The sequence below is a fragment of the Betta splendens genome, chromosome 22 (assembly GCF_900634795.4).
Source record: "Betta splendens chromosome 22, fBetSpl5.4, whole genome shotgun sequence".
Classification (NCBI taxonomy): domain Eukaryota; kingdom Metazoa; phylum Chordata; class Actinopteri; order Anabantiformes; family Osphronemidae; genus Betta; species Betta splendens.
The window spans coordinates 7,112,609-7,135,932 of NC_040900.2; the positions used below are offsets into that span (position 1 = coordinate 7,112,609).

A 23,324-nucleotide genomic window follows, 5' to 3' on the forward strand; every position below is an offset into this window, starting at 1 on the left:
AAAGATTTAAGCCACCTGACTCCGTTCCTCTGCAATGTCATTTATTGTGATTTCATAAAATGATTTTTCTGGCCTTGGCACCATTGTTCTTCATGAGCATCTGCATGAGCAGTGCGAGCTGGGTGACACGGGTTTGAAGACCTGAACATGCTCTGTGTCAAACCAGCCTGAACTCGACTCGTCTCGCTTTTATTTGCAAAAGAGTTCAGTCACCTTTGTGGGCTGAGACAAAAAGAGACAAAACAACAGAAATTTAATAAATAAATAAATTGTATTTCTTTTTTTGTGTGTATGTTAATAATAATTAACAAAAAATAATTAATACTGCTCCAAACCCATCTAGTATAAATAACTGTCCTTAATAATACTACGTTATATAAACATAAATGTTGGCAACCAGTGAAAAGTGAGTCCTACCGCCTAACTCAAATAACGGAGCGACTCGTATGTCAGCTGTGCTTTTTCCTTGCGCAGCAGCGTTCATTACGGTAAAGAGGCGGGCTCTGGCCTCCATGTGCGTTGCGTTTTGATTGACATGGCGGAGTCTTCCCAGTACGCGTCGCGCCGTTCCAGCGGACAGGCAAGACCCGACCCTGGGAATTAAAAAAAAAAACCCGCAGCGCCGTCTGTTTGAAGATTATTTTATTGCAGCGAGGTGAGTTCTTTAACGCTTCTCTCGCGCCGCGAAGCGGCCCGCGCGGGACGGGAGACGGCGGCGCGGAGGGAGTCGACGCTGAAAAAGTTTTAGAAGTGCGTGTCTTGTGCGCGTGAGCTCGAGCCGAGCGCTGACGCCGGCAGTCTGGGCCACTTGGCCCGCGCCAAGGAAAAGCAAAAGCGCCCCGCTGCCGCTGCGCTGCGGCGAAAGCCAACTTTGGGGGCCGTTCTTTGCGTGTAGTTTGAACGCGGCGGCGAGGTGGCGTCGCGTCGCGTCGCGTCGCGTCGCGTCGCTTCCCCGCGGCTGCGGGTAATCGCGTCGGGCTGCGCGCTCCACGGTCCCGGTTTTCGCAGCTTTCCCGTAAAGAATGTGTTTTTGATTCCGAGGGGCTCGGATGGAGCGAGTGCGCAACAGGAGAGGGGGGGAAAAAACCCCGCTGCTCGGCTTTATTTCTGCATCCAGCCGCGTTGCTGCCTTAAAGCGCCTGGAAAATCAGGAAATGGGCACTTTTATAGCTGGAAAATAACTTGGAATGGGAGATGCTGAGGCAGACGAATTTGACAGAGGTGTGCGCGTATGTGTGTGTGTGTGTGGCAGTTAAAATGGCTTATACTACATTAGATAACTGGAGGATAAATGAAGAGGCTGCGTCGTTTCTGAGAGTTTGTTTGCGGTTGCAGAATGCAGGGAAAAGACATAGGAGGAAAAAAATCTCGACTCCAGCATATCCTAGCATTCCTTCCAGCCAGTCTGTCTGCCGCTCTCTCTCTCTCCCCCCACTCTCCCCCTCTCTCAAACGACGACGTGTCTGTTTGTGCAGAGAAGACAAATCTCTCTCTCTCTCGCTCTCTCTCTCTCTCTCGCGCGCGCGCGCTCTCAGCCTGTCCGATGCAGACGTGGAAATCAAACATTGGTCCCTTACGATCGATTATTTGCCTTCCACGTACCCACACGGAGGAGAGACCCCCCCGCAGTTTGACGCGCGTTAGCTAATCAGAGAAGCGAGGACGCAGGGGATGTGGCAGAACGAGGTCAGGGGAATTAGAAGAGTTGCGCCTCTTTTTTTGCCCGTTTGATAACAAGACGCAGCGTTTAATTGTCACGATTAGCGGTGGAGGTTGTGTGTGTGTGTGTGTGTGTGTGTGGGGGGGGGGGGGGGTAATTGGAGCTATAATTTGTGGATCTCATACCCCTGTGCGTCCTGGATCCAGTGGGCACGTTGGTGAATATAGGCTAGGGGAAAAAATAACCAACACACACACACACACACACACACACACACACACACACACACACACACACACACGCACAGAGGCAGCCACACTTTTTCTGGGGGGAGAAGCGAAGGAGACATCCGATCCCAAATACATGACGTCATATGACTTTCCTTTGGTGAAAGGCTGATGTGGCCTTTGCACTTTTTTTTAATTCCCAGTAAAAACCTTTTTAGGGTTGAAGGTGTTGTGAAGGTGTGTTTAGGTTTACAGTGGAAACTCTGTTCAGTCCATTACACTAACTACAGCAGCTAAAAGTAGCATCAGTTCTCCTGAATATACCCAAGGAGGTTTTACCTTTGCTTTTGATGCTAACTGAGCGGCTACTGTCGTTAGCATGTCTCTGTTTTGTGGCCTCAGGGCATTGTTTTTGGAGATGAAGCGCGTCTGTAAGGTGGATGTCATAAACCGTAATAAATGCACCTGATCATCAGGCCAACACCTGTAAACACGGGACAAAAGTGTGTTTTCTAGCGCTACGCCCATCTTTACGCCCTGAACGAGGCTGCTGTCCCCCCGCACAGTTCTCCGAAAGCTAAAACCTTTTGGCTTCAGAATCTATACACAATGAGAATGTAAACAAAGCTCGCAGGCCAGCGTTGGAGGAGTTACGAAAGCCTCCTGGTCCCATGTGTTCGGACCCAATCTGGTGTTTCTGCATCCTGAAAGGCTTTTAATTCACATATTTTATACTTTGTGTGTGTGTATGTGTGTGTGTGAGACTATGGGGGGGGGGCAGGAATGTGGGCTTAGAGGATGTACAGCAGCCCACTTAAAATGACGCAATCGCCAGCAAGTGGGCCACTTCTACTTTTAGCTTTCCGCTCGTAGCGCGTGTGCCTTTAATTTATTACGCGGATACCGAGAATGACACACGCTGAAAAACCGCCGGCTGCGCTTTAGCGGCGGCTTTAAGCTTTGCCTTTTAATATTCTCAGACGGGCTATTCTGGGCCCGGGAGGAAGTCGTCCCCGCGCTCCGGGGCCCCTCGTGGTGCCGAGAAAGGGCTGCCTCCGTCGGGCGTCGCTCGCCTTCACCTGGTGGAGGTGGAGATGAGGTCATCGGGAGGGCAGGCCGCCGTTAGCCGCCGTTAGCCGCCGCTAGCCGCCGCTAGCCAACGTTAGCTGCCCCGCGAGCGTCCGCTAACCTAGAACATGCTGTTCGGAGGGGTCAGGTTACTGGGCAGGTACTTGTGTGTCAGGAACAAAAGCTAGAGAAAACACAGAGGAACAGGAGTCTTGTGAGCTACAGCTCATTCAGGGTTCATCATCATCATCATCATCATCATCATCATCTTCGGTTTTCATGGCCTCAGGCAGAGGCGGCTCCTGCAGATGCAGCAGGTGTGTGTCCCAGGCGACGGCGTTCCCGCTCCCTCGCTCGTGGGGTTCCCGGTGTTGGCGGGTCGGCCGCGAGGGGCCGTCGCTCCCATTATGAGGTCAAGAGGCGACGCTTTGTGCGCTCCCTCCCCCGTTGTCGCGCTGACCCGTCTGTGCCGACGGTGCACGTGAGGCGCACGGGTGTGTTTGCCTTGAGCGTCCGCCGTGGCTGCGATGGAGCCCTGGGTGTGATGCTGTCCTATCGGCTGTGACCGTCTGTGTGCGAACACGTGATTTTGGTGTGAGACAGCACAACAAACGCACATTGTAAATTGCGTGTAGGTGCAAAGTGCAAAAAAACAGGACACTTAAATGTCCAGTAGCTTCATATGCTTTCACTTTCCATTTCCCAGCTTTTTCCTCCCTCCCCCTTCTCTCTCTCTCTCATTCTCTCTCCCTCTCTCTCTCTCTCTCTCTCGTCCTCTCTTCTTCCTCACATATACGGTGGCTTTTTGTTGAAGTATCCCAGCATCTCATGTTTGCTTGGCACCGAGCTGTAATGTTTACCCTCCTCCTTTCTGTCTCCCCCCCTCCCTTTCCCCCCCTCTTTCTATGCCTCCAGCCTCCTCGGGAGCCTCACCCCCCCCCTCCCTTTTTTGTCTCCCTTGATAATTTCCTGTATTGTTGACAGTTGATTTAGAAGATAAAAGAGGCCTTTCAACTTTTGTACTCTCCCGTCCCTCTTTCCCCGCTACTTCTCCCCTCTCCTCCCCGAGCAAGGCATTGACATGACATTTGCAGGATTTACACCTGAAACTCCCAAAGGACCAGCACTGAAGGTCACTGATGTTCTCAGCTACTCTAAAAATGTTGTTGCAGTTCACTCTTAATAGATCACAACCGCTTCAGCACGAGTGACTCCGTGTCTCCGCAGCAGCGTAAACGTGTCCCTGAACGTTACCTGTGGGTCCCTTCCTTAGTACACACATCACCCTGAGACGGCAGAAGGGAGCATGTATAATATATTAAATCATAATTACAGTTTACAGTGAGGTGTTAAACACCAACATTCAATGCAACATGTGACCTCACTCCAACTTTCACTTCTCTTGGTATTTTGAGTCATCGCTCATTGTGTTGTGTCATTTGAAATGTCTTTTGAGGAAGACAGCAGGCTGTGAAAGTGACAGACACCAAATATTAATATTAGAACTCATACTTTTCTCCTTTGTTGAGCTTTGGGGCTTCTATGGGTCTGGCTTGTTTGTCCCGTCCCCCCGTCGTATCATCTATAGAGTGTGTGTGTGTGTGTGTGTGTGTGTGTGTGTGTGTGTGTGTGTGTGTGTGTGTGTGTGTGTGTGTGTGTGTGTGTGTGTGTGTGTGTGTGTGTGTGTGTGTGTGTGTGTGTGTGTGTGTGTGTGTGTGTGTGTCGGCTATAGGGATCACGCGTGCACACCTTTCCGTGCCTGCATCAGCATGCCAGGCGTGTCGGCGCTGCTCGTTGCAGGCCCGTGGAAAGTTCCGCCTGTCCTTAATGGCTGTGTTTTATGCCCGGCTGCCGGTGTTGGGCCGCTGCGGGCTGGGATTTGCATGAGCGCTACTGCGGAGCCGGAAGTGAGTTTACGAGCGGCCGCACTGTACGTTTGATTGCGATTGTGTGAATGAACTGGAGTTGTAGGCGTTTGTCGCACACGCTGTCACATGTCGGCGGCTACGAGGAACCAGAGTTGATGGTTCTGCTCAAGGGGGAAGTAGTTGTTGCTTTAATGCACAGCCACGTTTTGTTTCTCATTTCTGCCCACGTCCACATTTCTGCTTAAATTGGGGAAATCTGAGATTTTTTTTTTTTAACAAAACTGCAAATGCATTTTTCAGATTTATCTATTGTGGTGTGGACATGGCCTCAGTCTCCTGTTTTCCTTCACTCCTTCCCTCCTTGCCCTTAAGCCGGACCCCCCACAAATCACTAAACCATCCGAAACACACACGCACGCTCACACCGGCAGGCAGAGCGCACACAAAACCACACTCGCGCACACACACATCCCTGAACTAGTGTGTGAAATCCTGAGGCTGATTGAGGAGGAGGAATGTGACCTCCTGACCCCCGGCTGTGGGGAGGGGCCTCATAAGTGTGTGTGTGTGTGTGTGTGTGTGTGTGTGTGTGTGTGTGTGTGTGTGTGTGTGTGTGTGTGTGTGTGTGTGTGTGTGTGTGTGTGTGTGTGTGTGTGTGTGTGTGTGTGTGTGTGTGATGTTGGGGAGCGAGTGATTGTATGTACACTTTCCGTTGGCCAGCTACTCCCAGAAGTGTCTTCTTTCATTTTTCAGGCCAATTCAGTTTTCCTCTAATGGATTAAACACAGCTGCCTGCTCTCCAAGCACACACACACACTCTCTCTGTCTCCCTCTCATATACACATGCACATTCATAAACATAACTTATACGTGAGTTGCCAAATACGCATGTAAAGGGCCATTCATTCATGATTTGCTCGCTCTTTTATGCATTCAAAGTGTGTAGTTGCACATCGTCCAGACTCTTGTTGTCTCGCCTGTGAGAGAGGAGCCAGGTCTCTCACGTAGGTGCCACACACACACACACACACACACACACACACACACACACACACACACACACACACACACACACACACACAGCACCTCCCGCTGACCAAGCTTCTTCATGGCCCATAAAACCCATGATCTGAATGTGTCTCGGTGGTTTGTCCGAGTCTACGCGCTCGTCTGTGCAGGAATGTGACTTTGTGCATTCATGTGTCTCTTTGTGTGTGTGTGGGTGTATGAGAGAGAGAGACAGGGGGTGGGGGGGTGAATTCACTTCTTGACTTGGCATAGCGGTCTTAATTAAAACTCATGGCATGCAGCCCTGATGGCAGAGACGTGCTGTGTGTGCAGGCTAGGGCTGCAGCAGGTCCGCTGGCGCTGAATGCAGGCTTATTGTCCGGCGCCGGTGGTTGTCCCCCTTCAACTCCTCATCACTCGCCGCCCGCAACGTGGAGCCGATTACGTTGATTGTAGGTCACAGCAGTGAAATACGTGGTCCTGCAGATGACTGGAGGCTGCAGAGACGACGCAGCAGAGGCAGACCCCTCGCCACTGATACGTATGTCAGGTGGCATTCACAGACCCGCTGAACATGCATATGCATATGCATGTGTTGTTGTTGTGGGGACCCATGCGTTCTGGGCTCATCACTAGCCCTGTCGTGGGTAACATCAGCCTCAGCTCTGAGTTTACTGTCGGTGCTGGACTCTAAGCCTCGTCTGCTGCCTGCCTGGGTGCACAGCGTATTGTGTGTTGTGTGTGTGCATGCTGTAGGAGTTCAAGCATGCCTGTTTGCCCAATGTGTGTGTGTGTGTGTGTGTGTGTGTGTGTGTGTGTGTGTGTGTGTGTGTGTGTGTGTGTGTGTGTGTGTGTGTGTGTGTGTGTGTGTGTGTGTGTGTGTGTGTGTGTGTGTGTGTGTGTGTGTGTGTGTGTGTGTGTGTGTGTGTGTGTGTGTCGATGTGGGCAGTGAGGAGGAAGTGGCTGTGTTTGTTTAAACTAAGCACGCTCAGCCATGTGGGACAATTTAGCGGGAATGAAAACCCTACACCCCCAGCTCCCCCCACCTCCTCTCAGCGTCTGCACCGCTCTCCTCCCCCCATCCCACTCATAGGCCTTCTGAATGGGCGGCTGTCTTTTGAAGGCTGAGTGGGTTGTTTGGGAGGGCCAACCGTGTGTGCGATTGGGGGGGGGGGGGGGGGGGGGGGGGTGAAGGGAGGTTGGGAAGGTTCTGAAACAGGTTAAAGCTGGAAGTGGGATGGAGGAGGTGAGGTAGTAGAGGAAGGCCGAGACATTCAAGTGTGACTGATTTGCGTGGTTTTTCTTGTGAAAAGCATGAAAATATAAAAGTCATACAAAAGTTGTGTGACTGGCCATTTGAAACGGTTGCAGCTCTGTGGTGAAAGCGTCATTTTTATGATGGGACGATTTACAGGGACCCACCTGCATTTCTTGGCAGTAAAGAACATTCAGTTCAGTGGAAATCCACAGTGGAAGTCTTTAAAAATCATTGTACAATTCAAGCGATTTACAAAGCACAAAGCTTATGAATAATATGTGTACTTCTATGGAATAAATCACAACAAAAGTGTAAACAACCTCCAGGGTGAGGCGGCCATCTGCCTCGACCGGGAGATGGAATTCAGAGAGGAGGGAAATGATCAAAGTAGCCATCAAAGAATCCAGCTACAGCAAAGATACAGCTGTGAGGGCGATGGTGGAGGGGTCGTATAATGTCTGGTAGGACGCTGTTGTCCTCTTTGGTATGTTGGATGGATGTCTATGGCAAAAGTGGGTTATTTTCATATATGTGTGTGATGACGAGAGAGGACAAATGTTTGAACCTGGGATGAGTTCACCCTGTCATCTCGTCTCCATGGTGACGGGAGGAGAATGGTTGTCCAGATCGTTTTTTTCTTTTCTTTTGCTTTATTTTCTGTTGTTTGCACTGAAGGTTAAATGAAGCGCTCGTGTTGTCTGACAGAAGGACAACCCCAGATGTGTGCATCTGAACACCGGCCCAAAAGGTTAAAGAGGTTGTTTTCTGGAGCCTATACAGTGAGACACTTCATGGGATGTGAGGCATCTGTGAATGCTGAGTGATGACTAAAGGTTAGTACGGAGTGATTCCTGTTTGCTGGGCTTGTTTCCTGCCTCGTGGAGCCGTCCTGCCGGTGTGAGCACTGAATATTAGGTGTTAGGCAAAGGGTGAGCTCTCCTCTGGGCTCAGACGGTGGGTCCCCGGATCGGAAGCAGAATCGTCTGAACCTCTGTTTTTGGTGCGGGGGGTGAAGCGGCAAAAGGAGAAGGAAAATCTGGAAGAGTGAGTCATGCGCATGTGCTTGTGGGAAAATAGCCACTTCCTCTGTATTAAACGCACAAACACCAACAAATGTTCTGGAAGGAGGCTGGTATGCTATGTTGATGATGATGATGATGGGGTTAGTGATGATGAAGGTGTCAGCCCTGGCAGCTGTGATTGTGTAGATACTGATGCGTTAATGGTGATCCAGGCTGGTTTGTTGAATGTATGTGGGACTTGTCTCTATTTGTGGGATCAGGCCTTGACAGTCGGAGGAGGCGAGCCGGCGTCTGGCCGACCTGGCTGATGTAACTGGTGGAAACATCCGCGTCTCGGTGGGATGAATGATTTCACAGAGCGTCTTTGTCTCGCTCCGCTTGGCCGTTCGCTCCGTCTCCGCTCTTGTGTTGCCGCATTATCTAACATTTCTTGCGGAGACTTCTCCTCTCCCCCCGCCGCTCCCCTGGCGTTACGCCGCTGCTACGTGGCAGGCGTGGGGCCTCTCCCGCGGGTGGACCGCCCGCTGGCCCCCGGCCCGGCCCGGCCCGGCCCGACCGCACGCACGCACGCAGCCAGGCCGCGGCCGCGCAGCTGCAGGAGGGAGGGCTCACATCTGCCGGAGCTGCTGGCGCTAATGTGCGGCTAGCGCGGCGCGGCGCCCGCGCTCTGCTGTGGATCCGTCGTCAGCCATCGATGGTCCTGCTCAGCAAGTGGCCACAAGCAGAGGGGGGGTGGAACTTAAATTAGTCCAGTGGCTTAAGAACATAGCCGGACCCGAACAGCTGACCACTCATCTGCTTCTGGTATCAACCAAGCCGCGGTGGGAGGCACCCTGCTGGGCGGCCCCACCAGCACCAGTTTCTGCCTACTGGTGTCTCTGGTATGGCAGACAGGACTAATGTTTGTTCTGGAGCAATAACACAATTAAGATTCCACACATTTCTGTCTCCACACACACGCACACACACACACACACACACACACGTCCTTTTTCCTGCTGCCTCCATCTCCTCTGACCATTTTGCGTCCCTGCTGCTCTCCTATTATTTATTATTATTATTATTATTGTATTTCAGGTGTAGATTCAGGCTTCTGACCTGGGTGTAATTCTTAATTCGTGCCTCTCCTTCCCTTCTTCTCGTCTCCACCTCTCCCCTTTGACTGTGTTTTGTGTGGAGGGGTGTTGTCTGGGTGCCGCGCGCGTGCACGGTTATGTAACTGTGATCTCTCCCTGGGAATGGGCTGCTGCTGCTTTGAGCCGCACTTCCTCATGGCGCTGCAGCAGCCTATGAGAGGAGCCCGGGAGTTCCCAGCAGCCACTGGGAGAAGCAAGCGGTGTTTTGAGGAGAGCGGAATGTGGGGAGGCGGGTTCTTTACAGGAAGTGACTGGCAGTGGAGTCAGATCCTGGACATGTTGGCTCGGCTACCTTTTTGGCACCGTGACTGGCTATTATAAGTGTTACAATGCTCTTTCGACATAAGTTGGTTTTAATTTTTAGTGTAAATGGACAAACTTCAGCATTTCTCGAATCTTTAGAAGCCTTGGAATGGGGGGGGGCAGTGCTGGTTTATAGTCACTGGGTCATTGGCTTCTGGCCCGATTCCTGGAAACCAGGCCTGGATGTGTCGGTAGATGGTTGGGAGGATGTCGGGGGGGGGGGGACTCAGCCCAGGGTGCTCATTTAGTGCATGTGGAAGTGAGGGATGGCGGGGGAAGAGAACTGCTGAGCGAGTCTTTTACCAGGCTGAGTCTGGACTTGTCTGGGCTCTGGCTGCTCATAACGTTCCGCAGAGTGCCTGTCATTTGGAGGAAACGGGACCGAGGCGACGGGGAGGAAACGGGGGGGGGGGAATGAAAGAGAAAGAACTGTACGACGTACAGCACGTAATGCGGAGCAACCCAGGGAAAAAAAAAAAACAATACAAAAACAACGTTCGTGCAAAGTGGTTTTGAAATCATCCGATTTCGCCGCGCTCCTTGCGATCAGCTCGCGCGTCGCTAATAGCTCCTCATCTGCCTCGAGTTATGTGCGAGATGCGGGCGACGACCGCAGCGCAACCTTGGAGACTCATTTACATTCTGTAAAAGTGAAGAAACGCTTGTTCGTGCAGGGAATGTGGGACGTGGCAGTCGGGTTGGAGGATGGAGGATGTGCAGCAGGAAGGTGCTGCCAGTTGGATGCTATTGGACCCTGTTTGGGTCGAGATCCGGTGCGGTGGGTCCGGTGATGGGGCAGATTATGTCGTGTTTTAAAGGCGGGTTCGTCTTTATTTGACCTTTTTAAGGAAACGTACTGAACTTTCTCACATGTTGAAGCACTGGTTGAAGGTTTGAAAGAGGCCCGTTTAAAGATGGACCTAAATAAGCTGCAGCTGGTCGTTTGAGGGTTCCGTTCACCATCAGTGGTTTCCTTGAGCTGCTCCGTCTCGTCGGCTCGGCGAGAACTGAAGCTCCGAGGCCTTCAGGGCTAAAGAGTCGAACTCGGGACTCGGAGCGCCGCTTGTTCGTACACGGTTTGCGAGCGGAACGTGTGCATGTGCTCGTATGTGTCCGTCGCATTCCACTCCACCCGTTCTGAGCTCGCCGCCGTGGATGACATATCATTACGGCAATTACAGGGCGAGGGGACGTAGACGCGCGCACGCACACACACACACACACACAAACAACATGCAGGCAGGCAAATTGAAGAACAGTGTGACTTTTTTTCTCAGATCCTCTCAATGCTCTCTCTGTGTCTCTCTCTCTCACACACACACACACGCCGTACCTTTGTATGTGCAGAAAGCTGCACGCTGACATGGGAACCCGGAGAGGGTCCATCTTTTATAAATCCCCTCTCTGTCTTCTCCAAGTGCGCGTGTGTTCGCTGTACGAGCACAGCATTCCTCAGTCCTCTCCTCTCCACCGTTCCTGCTCTCCTCCCTCCCCCTCCTTTTCTGCATCTCCCTATTCTCCACATCACCAAACTGTGTGTGTGTGTGTGTGTGTGTGTGTGTGTGTGTGTGTGTGTGTGTGTGTGTGTGTGTGTGTGTGTGTGTGTGTGTGTGTGTGTGTGTGTGTGTGTGTGTGTGTTAGGAAGAGGGCGAGAGAGTGAGAGCAGGTCTCATCTAAGACTGAATACCTTTTGTAAAAGGAGCTGGGCTTGAATGGGAGTGGTGTTGGTGGCGGGTTCCCACCATATTTAGAAGCTGCCCACCCCCACACACTCTTTCCTCAAACACACACTCACTTGTGTGCAGCATGTACGTGTGTGTGTGTGTGTGTATTAAGTGCTAGCATAGATTAGACTAATCAGCTGATAAGATGAGTTTAAAAGAGCTTGAATCAATCCTCTGTGTGTGTGTGTGTGTGTGTGTGTGTGTGTGTGTGTGTGTGTGTGTGTGTGTGTGTGTGTGTGTGTGTGTGTGTGTGTGTGTGTGTGTGTGTGTGTGTGTGTGTGTGTGTTTGATGTTGGGGAGCGAGTGATTGTATGTGTGTGAAGCACAGCCATGACACCTGAGAGCACTCCTCCCTGCCCCTTCCCCCCTTTTATCTCAGCATTTCGAGGCTCAGACCGTGGATCCGTCCTGTGGCTGCCGCGTTCGTTAGGGGTCAGTCTCGTCAATGCTGGGTTCCAGTTTGCAAATGAAGTTCTGAACCTGTGACTGGCGCGGCGCACGATTACAGAGAATATCAAGGCTGAAGTGCAGCCTAGTTTCAATTCTCCATCTCGCTCTCGTTTCTCTTTTTTTGTTATTATTATTGATGTCTAATGTGTGGGTCGAGTTATTTAGTCCAGCATTGGTGGAACCTTTAGCTTCTGACCATCACGGAGGCTCTCCAGTCTGTGGAGGAATTGATGGGCAGCTTTAACATCCTGCTCAGCCTTTTGCAGCACCAGAGCACGCGTTCAGATGTCTCCTCACTTCTGCGTTTTCCAATCACATGACGCGCTGGTATTTGAAGCAGGCGCTTGGGTAAGATTCTTGCAGCTTGTGCACGAGCGGTCGGCAGAGTGCACGAGTCTAACCCGGTCCAGTGAACAGAAGCATGGCAGTGACTTCTTGTGGTGGGAACGACGCAGCCCGAATCAGAAGCAGCTCTAGGTTCTGGAGTTCTTTGGAAAGCGGACGTGGACAAATCGTCTTCCTCTCCGACGCTCCGTGTTTGTTTTCACAGAGGTAACTCGCTGATGTGAGGTTTTTCTAAGGTCATGTGACGGATCCCCGTGCACTCCGGTGATTAATGCTGATATTAACACATTGCTGGACAAACACACACAGACCAGTGAGCTTGAATTACAGCTAATGTGGATGTCATGCTATTACACCAACATCTGATGCATCCGCTGTTACTGACTCTTAAAGCTGAACCCTTTTGTTCGACTTTAGGCTTCTCGTGGCTTTCCATCATGCCTCTGTTAATGGGGCTCTGGGGAGATGCAGCGCTACATCTGAAATCAATGCTGATCTCTTTGTGTGACACACTCACTCGGAAGGACTTGTGCGCCGTGGGGATCGTTCTGCCCTAATAATAAAGACCCACAGCCCCATAACCGGCTCATTGTAGCTGCTCTGCAGGACAAAATGACAAAGTTATTAATAAGTGTATCTGTAGGTTGGGTGAGTTGTGTTGAAGTCAGCAAACTGCAGCCTGTCATGATTCATATCTACTGTAAATGTGCAGCGGGTCAGGAGGAGTCAGAATTACGTTGTCAGGAGTTCTTTACTGCATAGAAAAGTCTAAATGTGTCACAGCTTCTGTGTGTGTGTGTGTGTGTGTGTGTGTGTGTGTGTGTGTGTGTGTGTGTGTGTGTGTGTGTGTGTGTGTGTGTGTGTGTGTGTGTGTGTGTGTGTGTGTGTGTGTGTGTGTGTGTGTGTGTGTGAGAGGTGTGAAGAATTCTGCTGGAAGTAAGTCAGACAGTCTGTTAAGTGGCTGTGAATATCCATTATGCTGCGTCTGGGTGGACACACCGAAGGCAGCGTGTGTGAATGACGAAGGCTGTGTGAGTAATGAGGTCAGAGTCTGATTTATCTGTGGCTTCTGTGAGTGTGTGAGTGAGTGAGCGAGCGACGCGTCAGTGTGTTTTACCCCTCAGCATCTTTTATGCAGCGGAGGCAGCTTCTACACGTACACAGGACTTTCTGTCTGATGGCACATAGGCACGTACATGTACACACAGACACACACAGACGCATACTCCCTCTTTCACACACATACACAAAATCATTCATATACTCGGACAAGTGGGTGATTGTTTTCTGGATCCAACATGGAATTTTTCAATTTAACGTTTTATCCCTTTTGGGAATCGACACCTTCTTCCTCTCACATTCCTCTGGGGAACAGAAACCGCACTGTGTGTGTGTGTGTGTGTGTGTGTGTGTGTGTTCGTTCATGTCTGAAGCTGTCAACAGCAGCATCCATCTGGTAATGATTCCATTTTGGAACAAGGGTCATTATTCATTCATTGATAAATAAATCAGTCAATAAATGGATCCTATAGGAATTCGGTGAACAGCTGCAACACAAAAATGACACACATTTAGGTTCCATTATTCCAAAATGTTCCTGGGAACTGATGACCTGATGGCAGCGTTGCCTCAGACAGTGATATTAGAATGCCATTGCTAGTCCCACTGTCTTCCGTCGCGCTCCTCCTTCCATCTAGCGCTTCTCTCTTTTCCTGGCAGAGCCGGGAGTGGTGTTACCATCTGTCTGCGATGTGTCCTGGATGCAACTCCGTGTGTGTGAGTGTGTGTGTGTGTTGAAGGTAGGATGGCCGGGCTGAGCTGGGAATGGGGCTCGAATGGAGAAAGAGACTCTGGAGTAAATAAAAGAATGAAAAGATGCAGATTTAATAAGGTGAAAACGGACGTGTGTGTGTGTGTGTGTGTGTGTGTGTGTGTGTGTGTGTGTGTGTGTGTGTGTGTGTGTTCGTGTGTTCATAGATATGTTGCTGCAGTATGAGCCACAGCTGTGTGATCTACTAACCTTTTCAAAGACCTTGACAGTGCGAAAAGACGACCAGCTGAAGGAAAAGACACACAATGACCCACAGCTGTTCTCAGTGAACGCACACACATGCAAAATGTGCACGTTTCATTTACTGTGTGTGTGTGTGTGGACATTAGTCAGTAGCTCTTTAGCAGCGGTTTTGCTCAGCAGCATTGAACTGAAACACCCTCATCATTTTGCAGCCAACGCTGGCAACAGACCTGTGTGTGCGTCTGTATCTGTGTGCGTCAGTGCGTGCATGTGTTCGTGCAGAAGACGGCATCCAGCCGACGCGAGCCTTGTGTGTTCATCTACGTGGTTTCTGTGCGCACGCATTTTTTCCCCCCACGTAAAATTTTTGTTAGCAGATTGTTTGAAACCCTGATGAGGACCACGTGTGCACCAGGCCCGCTTTCATTCCCACTAGATGTGCAGCCAATTAGGTGAAACAATGTTATTTTCGCTCTAAGAGCAATGGCTCCGGTTGTTGTCTTTACTTTTTTTTCATAGTTATTCTTTTCAGTTTTTTATTACTATTATTACACAAGAAAAGAAGCCGTGTCCAGATTTAGCTCCGCTACGCCAACAGCGCTGACCCCAGAGGACCTCGGGCCACTTCCCACTTCTGCTTCATTTACAGGCTTATGTGGAATAATACTAATCCACAGCATTCATACAATATTTCTTTTATTATTAATCCTCTAAGCAGGATATTCATATAATATAATCCCTCCTTTACAACACTATTGTTGACGATGGGGAGCTTTGAATTGGTCTCCCGCTCTCATCTGCGTCTCTGTCTACCTCTTTAATCTTTTTTTCTTTCACACTGACGTGATGTGACTTGTTGATGTGACTGTACAAAGCCAGTGTGAGAGGACGCGCCGATACTACACAAGGACCTGTTGTTTTGAGCAGCCTTCATCACCTGGTACCTTTTTGGACCCGCTATCTCTGCCTTTGTGCTTCCCCGTGTTGCGCTTGAATGATTTCCCTCCGGCTCATTGTACGTGTTCCTCCGGTGCGCGTGTGGCGCGTTTCATTACAAATGTTTATCCGCGTGCCGATCCGAGCGCTTGTTGAAATTGCGAGCGAAGCCGCCAGACAACGGTAAACACAATGGAAATAGTTGGTTTAATAAGAGAGCTCCGCGGCAATGCAAAAATGCTTTCACGCTCGCTTGGAGTGGAAAATGATTTTGTTGATGAGGTAATTGCTTGATAAACAGTGAAGGAGAACACAAACTGCAAAGGAATTGAGTTGCATGGAATACTATTAATTTACAAAAAAGTTTATTTCTGTTTAACTTGGACTTTCTTGTCTGGTTGTTCTATGACCAACAGTAGCTGATAAAAAGCAATCAACAAGTTACTGTTCACTTTTTTTCTCTCATGTCTCATGTTTTCTGTGTGAAAATCGGTTTGATTTTAAACTTTCACAGGGAAATTACACCTGTGTCACCTGCTCATTCTCTCTCTCTCTCTCTCTCTCTCTCTCTCCTCTCTCCCTCTCTCTCTCTCTCTCTCTCTCTCTCTCTCTCTCTCTCTCTCTCTCTCTCTCTCTCTCTCTCTCTGTACTTTCCCAGGTAGGGCAGTTCAGTGAATTTCTCCATGAATGTACGTCACAATGATGATGACAGACCAGATTCCACTGGATTTGGCCCCGCCCCCTCTCCTGAACGGGGAAGTCCCCCTCATGCCGCACATGGTTAACGGCGAAGCGGCGCAGCAGGTAAACGCGCACTCACACAGACACTTCCTGCGCGCGGCGGTGGAGACGGGCGACGTGCGCGGCCTCGTCCCCGGCCCGTTCCCTCGGAGCGCGGAGGAAGCGCGGTGTGAGGGATTTTGGCCGCAGCACATAACAGTTAGGGAGGGTTTTGGCTGTAGCACACAGCAGTTAGGGAGCTCTTTTTATTGTAACACCCTGCAGTTTAAAGTCAGTTCCCAGCGTGGAATCAGGGATGGAGACCGATGATTATGTGTCCATATTTGTGTGGATTTGTTTGTTTTCTGTCTTTCTTACTCTGTCTGTCTGTCTGTCTCTATTTACTTGTGTTGCCTTTACCCTTTCTGGTGTGTGGGCACACGGCCGTCTGTGTTGAGTCTGAGAACATACTGTACTTTCTGCTCATCCATGTTGCCAATTCACAAGATAAAAAAAATATATGAAAAAGAAACATTCAAATATGTAACTTGAATCCATGTGAAGTGGATGCCAGTGTTGCAGTTTTCCCTTTATTGGCTTACATGCAAACAAAAGATCGTCGCCGCGCTAGCTGTTAGCATCCGCTCCGGGGAGTGTGTTTGCTCCTTGTCTGACATGTACCAGTCAGGAATGCAAGGCCCACTCTGAGGCACTGATACCAGTCAACAGCGACGCTGGACCAGTCGTTGTGAGGTCGGCGAGCCCCAGGGCGCCTGCTGTTTGCTGCTGCTCACCAGCCGTGCTGCTTAGTAGCATCCTTTGAGCTGCAGGAGCCGGGGCGCTGAAAGATGAGGGGTTTAGTATCGATGAGCCAAGAAGGACGCTTGGAGCAGTTCATGGCCAAAACAGACACATTCCCATCATTCAACAACTCATTAGGTCATTTTATATTGTGTTTTATGAAACGGGAAGCATTATTTTTGCCATAGTGTGTTTTCGGTTTCTCTTAAAATGGAGCTTTTGTGAGTGTTTCCACCTCTTGGCTCAGTCGGCGCCTGCGCTTACTTGTCTCCACGCGCACGCATCCACATGGTCTGATGTGGGGATTTTCCTCGCTCTCCGGCAAGCGCGGGCCGGCCTGTGCTACGCCGGGGTTCCCATGGCAACAGCAGCAGCAGCCGCCGCAGAGAGAGCGCGGAGCGCGTGTCTGAGGGAGTGGAGCGGGTTAGTGCGAGCGAGCGAGCGAGAGAGAGGGAGCCGGAGCGAGCGAGCGAGCATGCGGACGCTGCGGGGGGGAGACGCGGGACGCGAGCCCCGCACCGCGACGCACCTGTAGCGCGTGGACGCAGGGGGCCGCGCCCGCGAGCGCACGCACGCATGAGCGCCCGCCCGCGCGCGCCATGGAGGGGCACCTGTTCCACGTCTGCAGCCACGTGTACACCCTCAACAATTTGTATGCGGAGAACATGACGGTAAGGCGCACGCATGCACGCGGGCTCCGGGCGCTCGTACGCGCGGGCGTCACCTGCGTGGGGCGTCGGGGTCGGACGGTTTCGGGCTCCTCTGATAGACGGCGTGCATGAAACAACAGGATCCTCCACAAATCAGGGCGTGTGAGGCGGCGGACTGCCGCCGTTAGCATATCTAAGCTAGCCTGTTGTTGGTGAATACAGATGTGCATGGATGTGCAGCTGAATGTCCCGCATGCTTTCTGACTGTGCCTCTCTGTGTTTGTGTGTGTGGGCGGGCGTGTTGGTACAGGTGATCCTGGTGCAGGTGAACCCCGGGGAGACGTTCACCATCCGGGCAGAGGACGGCTCGCTGCAGTGCATCCAGGGTCAGTCCCCGCTCTTATTACTGTATTATCGCATTAACATGTGGCCTGGCAGCCTCGCTAACGTGTGCCGCTGTGAGACAGAGGATTATCCATCACTTTAATTATTCGCTGGCTGCACAGGCATAACATTAAGGGTCAGTGTTTCCATGAATGTGCCATTATTTCTACTACCAAGGTTACTAATGGGTGTCATTTATTTATTATGGATGTGTTTATATAATAATTAAAGTATCTGTAATGTATTTTTAATGCAGAAACCTATTTGTCACCATTGCTGTTGGTCTTCTGTTCATTTTCTGACATCATAGCTTTGGGACGCAGTCAATTCTTTCACCTGCTTTAGGCAGAATGTGATATAGCGCGCGTGTGAAACCATGGGATTTTAGGAGTCGTCCTCCGCTGCATTTTTATAGTGCAGCAGCACGGGTGATGAGAGGAAGCGGGGGGGTTGGATGCCTGCGTCCCGGCGCGTTATCGGCGGGCAGCCGCGGCCCTGCACACATGAAACGCCCGGGAATGTGAGCCGCCTCTGATGGGAGGGAGGTGGCAGCAACGCGGGAATTCCCCTCACTTTGATGATGTCATCAGAGCACGCTGCGACGCGGAAACTTTGTAAGGACGCCTTTGTTTTCTCGTTCTCGCCCCGCGCGCCGTCCTCTCTCTCTCCCCCCACCCCCGCTCCTCGGTTGCCCTCCGAGTGCAGCTTCACTTTGAGAGAGAGAGAGAGAGTGGAAAGAGATGCTCCCTCCACTACATCTTGTTACTAATTACAGCTGGCCTCCTCCTCCGCCCGCCGTGTAATTGAATTTTTCCCTTAAATCAGAGCGATCGCCCCAGGCTGACCTGCAGGGACACGTAATGCCGGATAAAACCAGGACACGATAAGAAAGACGGATGCACGAACGCGCCAATACGGCCGACACGGAAATTTATAGATATGGATCAGTGGCTTATAGGAGGAGTGATTAAACGCAGATGACGGGTGATTTCAGTGAGTAGATGAATGGGAGCGCAGTCGCTGATCTGCACAAAGACTCAGCATTGACGTGGCTGGAGTCTAGTGGGTGTCTGTTTATTTGCTGGGACGTGTGCATGCAAAATTTAGCATCGAAGGCACAGTGTGCGTCTGTGCTTTCTTTTACTACAGTCGCTGACAGTTAATTGGACGGGGGGGCAGGGCGGGGCGGGGCGGGGGAGCTGGGGGGGGGGCTTGAGCTCATGTTTGAAAGCGTATATTATTAATGCAGAGGGCCACACACACTCCAGCGCTCTCTCCTTCCCGGTGTCTGTCTCCGGAGGAGGTCACTGGGTTTAATGAGAGGTGGAGTGTGGCAGTGTGCTTTGAGGGCGAAGCCAGTCGCTGCTCAGACGCAGACTCCGCCGTGATTACTGGGAGCTCTGTGTTTGCACACGCTTGTGTACTCGTGTGTGAGTGAGTGCGTGCTCGGGTTTTGGCGCACAAGTGTGTGTGTGTGTGTGTGTGTGTGTGTGTGATTTTTTGTGCAGCGGAGTGAGATTACAGAGACCTCAGGGCACAAGCAGGAACCAGCTTTTATATAAAGTAACCTCTGTTTAGCTGCTGCACTGCGGTGCCTACACACACACACACACACACACACACACACACACACACACACACACACACACACACACACACACACACAGATGCTCCACCGAGGCTGAACCAGCCTGGAGTCGTCGACGCTGCAGCCCGAGGAGATGCTTCCTCCTCCAGCCTCTCCCCGTGACCCCCCCCCCCCCAGCCTCTTTTGCAGCAAAAGAGGCTGGTGTGTCTGTGTGATTGATGTTAAGTGCCGCTCATTATCCACGCCGCCGCGAAACGCTGCTGGCTGAATCGCGCTCTTTTATTCGGGCTGAGGGTTTACATTGAATTTTATTCTGCTCATCAAATTCCATAACCTCGGGGCCCCGAAAACCCTCTTAGACCTGTTGTCCTAATTTCTCTCTCGGTGGCGGAGAGTGCGTTTATCCCAGTGTGACATCCTTCTCCTAGTGTGTGTGTTGTTTCAACAGACTGACCTCTCGATGCTCTGGGTGGGGGGAGGGGGGGTCAGTTTAAACAGCTCCCGCTCCCAATCACACTCCCTCCACTCCCCCAGGTCTGTCCCACCTTCTCATCCGTTGAACCCCCCCTCCCCCCACCAAGACCATTCCCCTGAGTTTTCCCACACTCACATCAAAGGCTAAGACTCTGGAGGGGTGCGCTAGAGCACCCGGCTCTGGAATGCCAGCGTGTTAATGTGCGTGTGCATGTGTGTCTATGTGTGTTTTACAAGGCCGTGTTGGTTTACTACGCTGTTTGCTCTTTGTGGGGCTTTTATGGGGGCTGATGAGGCCAGGGGTGAGGAGCAGGGAGCCGTGCCCCCGCCACGAGGATGTGACGCCGCTGGGCCTGGGTGGCTGAACGCCTGATTGGTGGGTCGAGCTCCTCTTCCATCCGCCCCTGTGTGGGAAACTACTGCAGTCAAAAAGTTGGAGCCTCTGCTTTTCCTGCGCGTCTTGGGCTCTGAGTGCTGATGCGCTCAGGCAGATTGTGTGTGTGTGTGTGTGTGTGTGTGTGTGTGTGTGTGTGTGTGTGTGTGTGTGTGTGTGTGTGTGTGTGTGTGTGTGTGTGTGTGTGTGTGTGTGTGTTTTCTGGAGAGAGTGCGAGTCGGGTGACGGCCTGTTTTGTGGTTTCCCAGCAGATGTTTGCTGTTTGTTTCCTCTCCCCGTGTCTCCCTCCATCCGCGGGCGCATCGGCGCGCTGTTACCCCGCGCTGCCACGCTCCCCCGGCGTCAGTCGGCCCCGCCGGCATTCGGGAGGTTCCGCTCGCTTCATTCCTGCTCACGGGATGCGAGCGCGTCACGCTGTAGGTGCAAGTCCCTGCTCCTCTCTCCCCGTCGGATGGAGGACGCTGAGGTCCCGGACGCTCGACTCACCGCTCTGCTGGGTCGCGGGTCCCGGTTCGCCTCTGCTGCCGCGTGCACCTCCGCGCTTGGGGCTCTTTGAAGCCCATGGAAATAGCTGGTTGAAAGAAATATGGTGGAAAGTCTCGCGGCCTGTGTTTACACCAGGCCAGATGGCTCTAAACAAGCTGCAGCGGTGGGGGCTCCAATACACTGTTCTTAGAAGGGCTTCATTTAGACGGCCCCGCTGCTGCTTGTACACAGAGGTGGCTCTTTTAGGAACTTTTTTTTTTTTTAAAGTTGTTTGGAAATCCAAATCCCACCCATAGGGGACGACGGCGCTGAAGTGAAAATTGCCGTGCAGCAGGAAGACGGTCGGCTGATGTCTGTATTGCGTCTGACCTGTCGGCTAAAAGGATTTACAGCGCGTGCGTTGGAACGAGCTCATCCCTCATTATGTCAGATGAAATGGAGGCAGATTTATGGCCATCATCTATTCATGGCCACCGCTGGAAGTGACGTCTGGGATGGGAGGCGCGGCTTTTCCTCTGCTTTCGTGGGTGTGACTGGACAAGTTATTGAAAGTGACGAATACTTAAATGGAGGAGTGTCCATTTCGGGAATCTCCAACAGGAGCGATGAGCGTGCTGCTGCTGTGTCTCAGGTTGTGACGCTGTGTGCGTTGCATTGTGTTACAGTGGGTGGAGAGTCGCCTGCGTGCACGTCTGTAACGTGCTGTGTGTTTAGGTAGTCCTGCCTGCACGTCCAGGCAAATTAGGGCCTTTAAGAGCATTTGCCCACAAGCTTTCATACCCTCAGGCTAACTGTAAAACTAGCGCCGGCCTCTGAGCGGGTGTGTCGCGTCCCGTTGGATTCGGCCAAGCGGTTGCCATGGGAACGGGCTCTCGCTGCAGGTGGTTTGCAGTGGAATGTGGTCCCTCGAGGCACACTTTAAGTGCGCCTGTGTGCAGCATACCTGGCTCTCTCTCCCCGCGCTGCTTTCCACACCACCGTGCTTTCAGATCGACAAAAGGACTCAGAGGATCAGTTTAGTGTGTGTGTGTGTGTGCGTGCGTGCATGTGTGTGAGCAGGAGAGGGAGTTGATTGTTGTACGCCCTGCCCAGTGCTCGCTTATAAACTCAATGCCCTCACACAGTAGGGCAAAGGGAGGGGGAGAGAGGCCGGCGTGGAGTGGAAATAAAATCATATAATGACATAATGAAGGAAGGCAAATAAAAGGAGAGAGGAGCAAAGCGAACAAGAGCAAAAAAGAGAGCGGGATGGAGCGAAAGTGAGCGCATGAGACGCTGCGTGTCTGGTCGTGTCTGCTGCCATGCATTCCGGGCGAGGCCACTTCCTCCCGGCCCTGACCCCGGCCGCCTCGGCCCGGCCCGGCCCGGCCCGGCCCGGCCCGCCAGCGCCGGGGAAGTCTGCCTGGCCCACTTAGGTCAACACGGCTGCCTCCGGACGGCGGCGGCTGTGTGAGAGCGGAGCGACAGCTGTGCAGCGGAGGGTGCTCGCAGAATTTTCCAGAGAGAGAGGAGCGAGAAAGAAAGAGCTTTTCAAGGGATGAAATTCTTGGCTCCCTTGAAGCTCAGGGTACAGCTGGAGCACTTCTCCCTCCCTCCGCCCTGCTTCCCTCCTCCTCTTCCTCTCTGTCCTACCTCCTTCGCTTCCTCCCGTGCTTCCCCTCCTCTGCCTCTTGTCCTATATTGTAAAATTCCTCCTGGCTGCTGCTGTTGTTGTTGTTGTTGTTGCTAGTTTTCCCTCCTACCACACAGGTTGCTCATGGGGCTAGTTTGATTGGACGGAGCTTCTTTGACCATGTGGTGATGAGACACATCAAAGAGCAGCGTTCTTCTCTGTGCCTGAGTCCTTGTGCACAGCTGCACAGGTTTACACCACCTTTAGCCACGTGTTTAGCTCTAAAGGGAAACCCCCAGTTCTGACCCCCAGGTGGGTCAGTGAATGCACCAGACAGGATGGTTAAGGCAGGGAATTAAAAGTGTTAATGGCTGTAATGACCTAGATTCTTTCTGTGCTCCTCGCCCTCGAGCGCAGACGCGGGAGCTCCGCCGCATCGCAACTTCCTCGCTCCAAGAGCAAAGAATTCAAAGTCGGGCATGGAGGGGAAGTCCCCGCTAATCTAGGAGCTCCAGTCTCCCCGTCCTTTCTTTCCACTGACACTCACGCTTCTTCTCCTCTCTCCCAGCATGTCTTCCGCCCTCGCTCTCCTCCCCCCTATCTGCCCCCCCTCGCTAATGTGGGGCATTCCTGGGGTATGACTCACAGTCTGAACAGCACCGGGTCTGTGTCCACTGTGAGGACGGCGTCAGCAGAGTGGGATGAGAAGCGACTCGGAGCGCCGCCGCTCCCCCGGCGTGCCGGTGGGTCCGCGAATCCGCTCCGCCTGGAGGATTCAAAAGGGCAGAACGAGAAGGGGGCGAAGAAGGGGGAGCAGGAAATGATTAGGAGACTCCGGGTCTGTTTACACATCAACAGCTGTTGCACGTCTTTGCGTTCGTTCTCCTTTCCCCTCCTCACTCGCCCTCTCTCTCTCTCTCTCTCTCTCTCTCTCTCTCTCGCTGCTTCTAGACATTTATCCTTGATTAGGGAATGGTTATAATGAGTCATCACTGTCTGGATTTTGTACGAGTGCGTGCACGTGCATACTTGCTTGCGTATGTCAGGAGGCTCCATGCGCGCCCCGCGAGGGTGCGATAAGTATGTATGTCCATGCATTGTGCGTTGCGTGGCTACTAATCTGCAAACATTTATATCAGCCGGCCCAGGAATAGCCTCATGTGATAGCGGCCCGGGGCGTGCGCGGGTCCTGAGTT

General features: G+C 51.9%; 1 protein-coding gene across 4 annotated transcripts in view; it reads left to right on the plus strand.

Annotated features, from left to right (window-relative positions):
• Window positions 1–520: 520 nt before the first annotated feature.
• The window catches only part of fndc3ba (fibronectin type III domain containing 3Ba), a 53,809-nt gene continuing 31,005 nt past the window's right edge, over window positions 521–23,324 (plus strand). Inside the window, exons 1-3 of one of the 4 annotated variants that reach the window (XM_029140226.3) lie at window positions 521–655; window positions 15,678–15,823; window positions 17,501–17,576. In XM_029140226.3, coding sequence (XP_028996059.1) covers window positions 15,707–15,823; window positions 17,501–17,576 — 193 coding nt within the window. In that variant the 5' untranslated portion in view covers window positions 521–655; window positions 15,678–15,706. Of the gene's footprint in view, window positions 656–15,677; window positions 15,824–15,859; window positions 17,212–17,481; window positions 17,577–20,224; window positions 22,967–23,324 lie in introns of those variants that run through there. The other 3 variants (XM_055505830.1, XM_029140227.3, XM_055505831.1) reach the window with 3 other exon arrangements.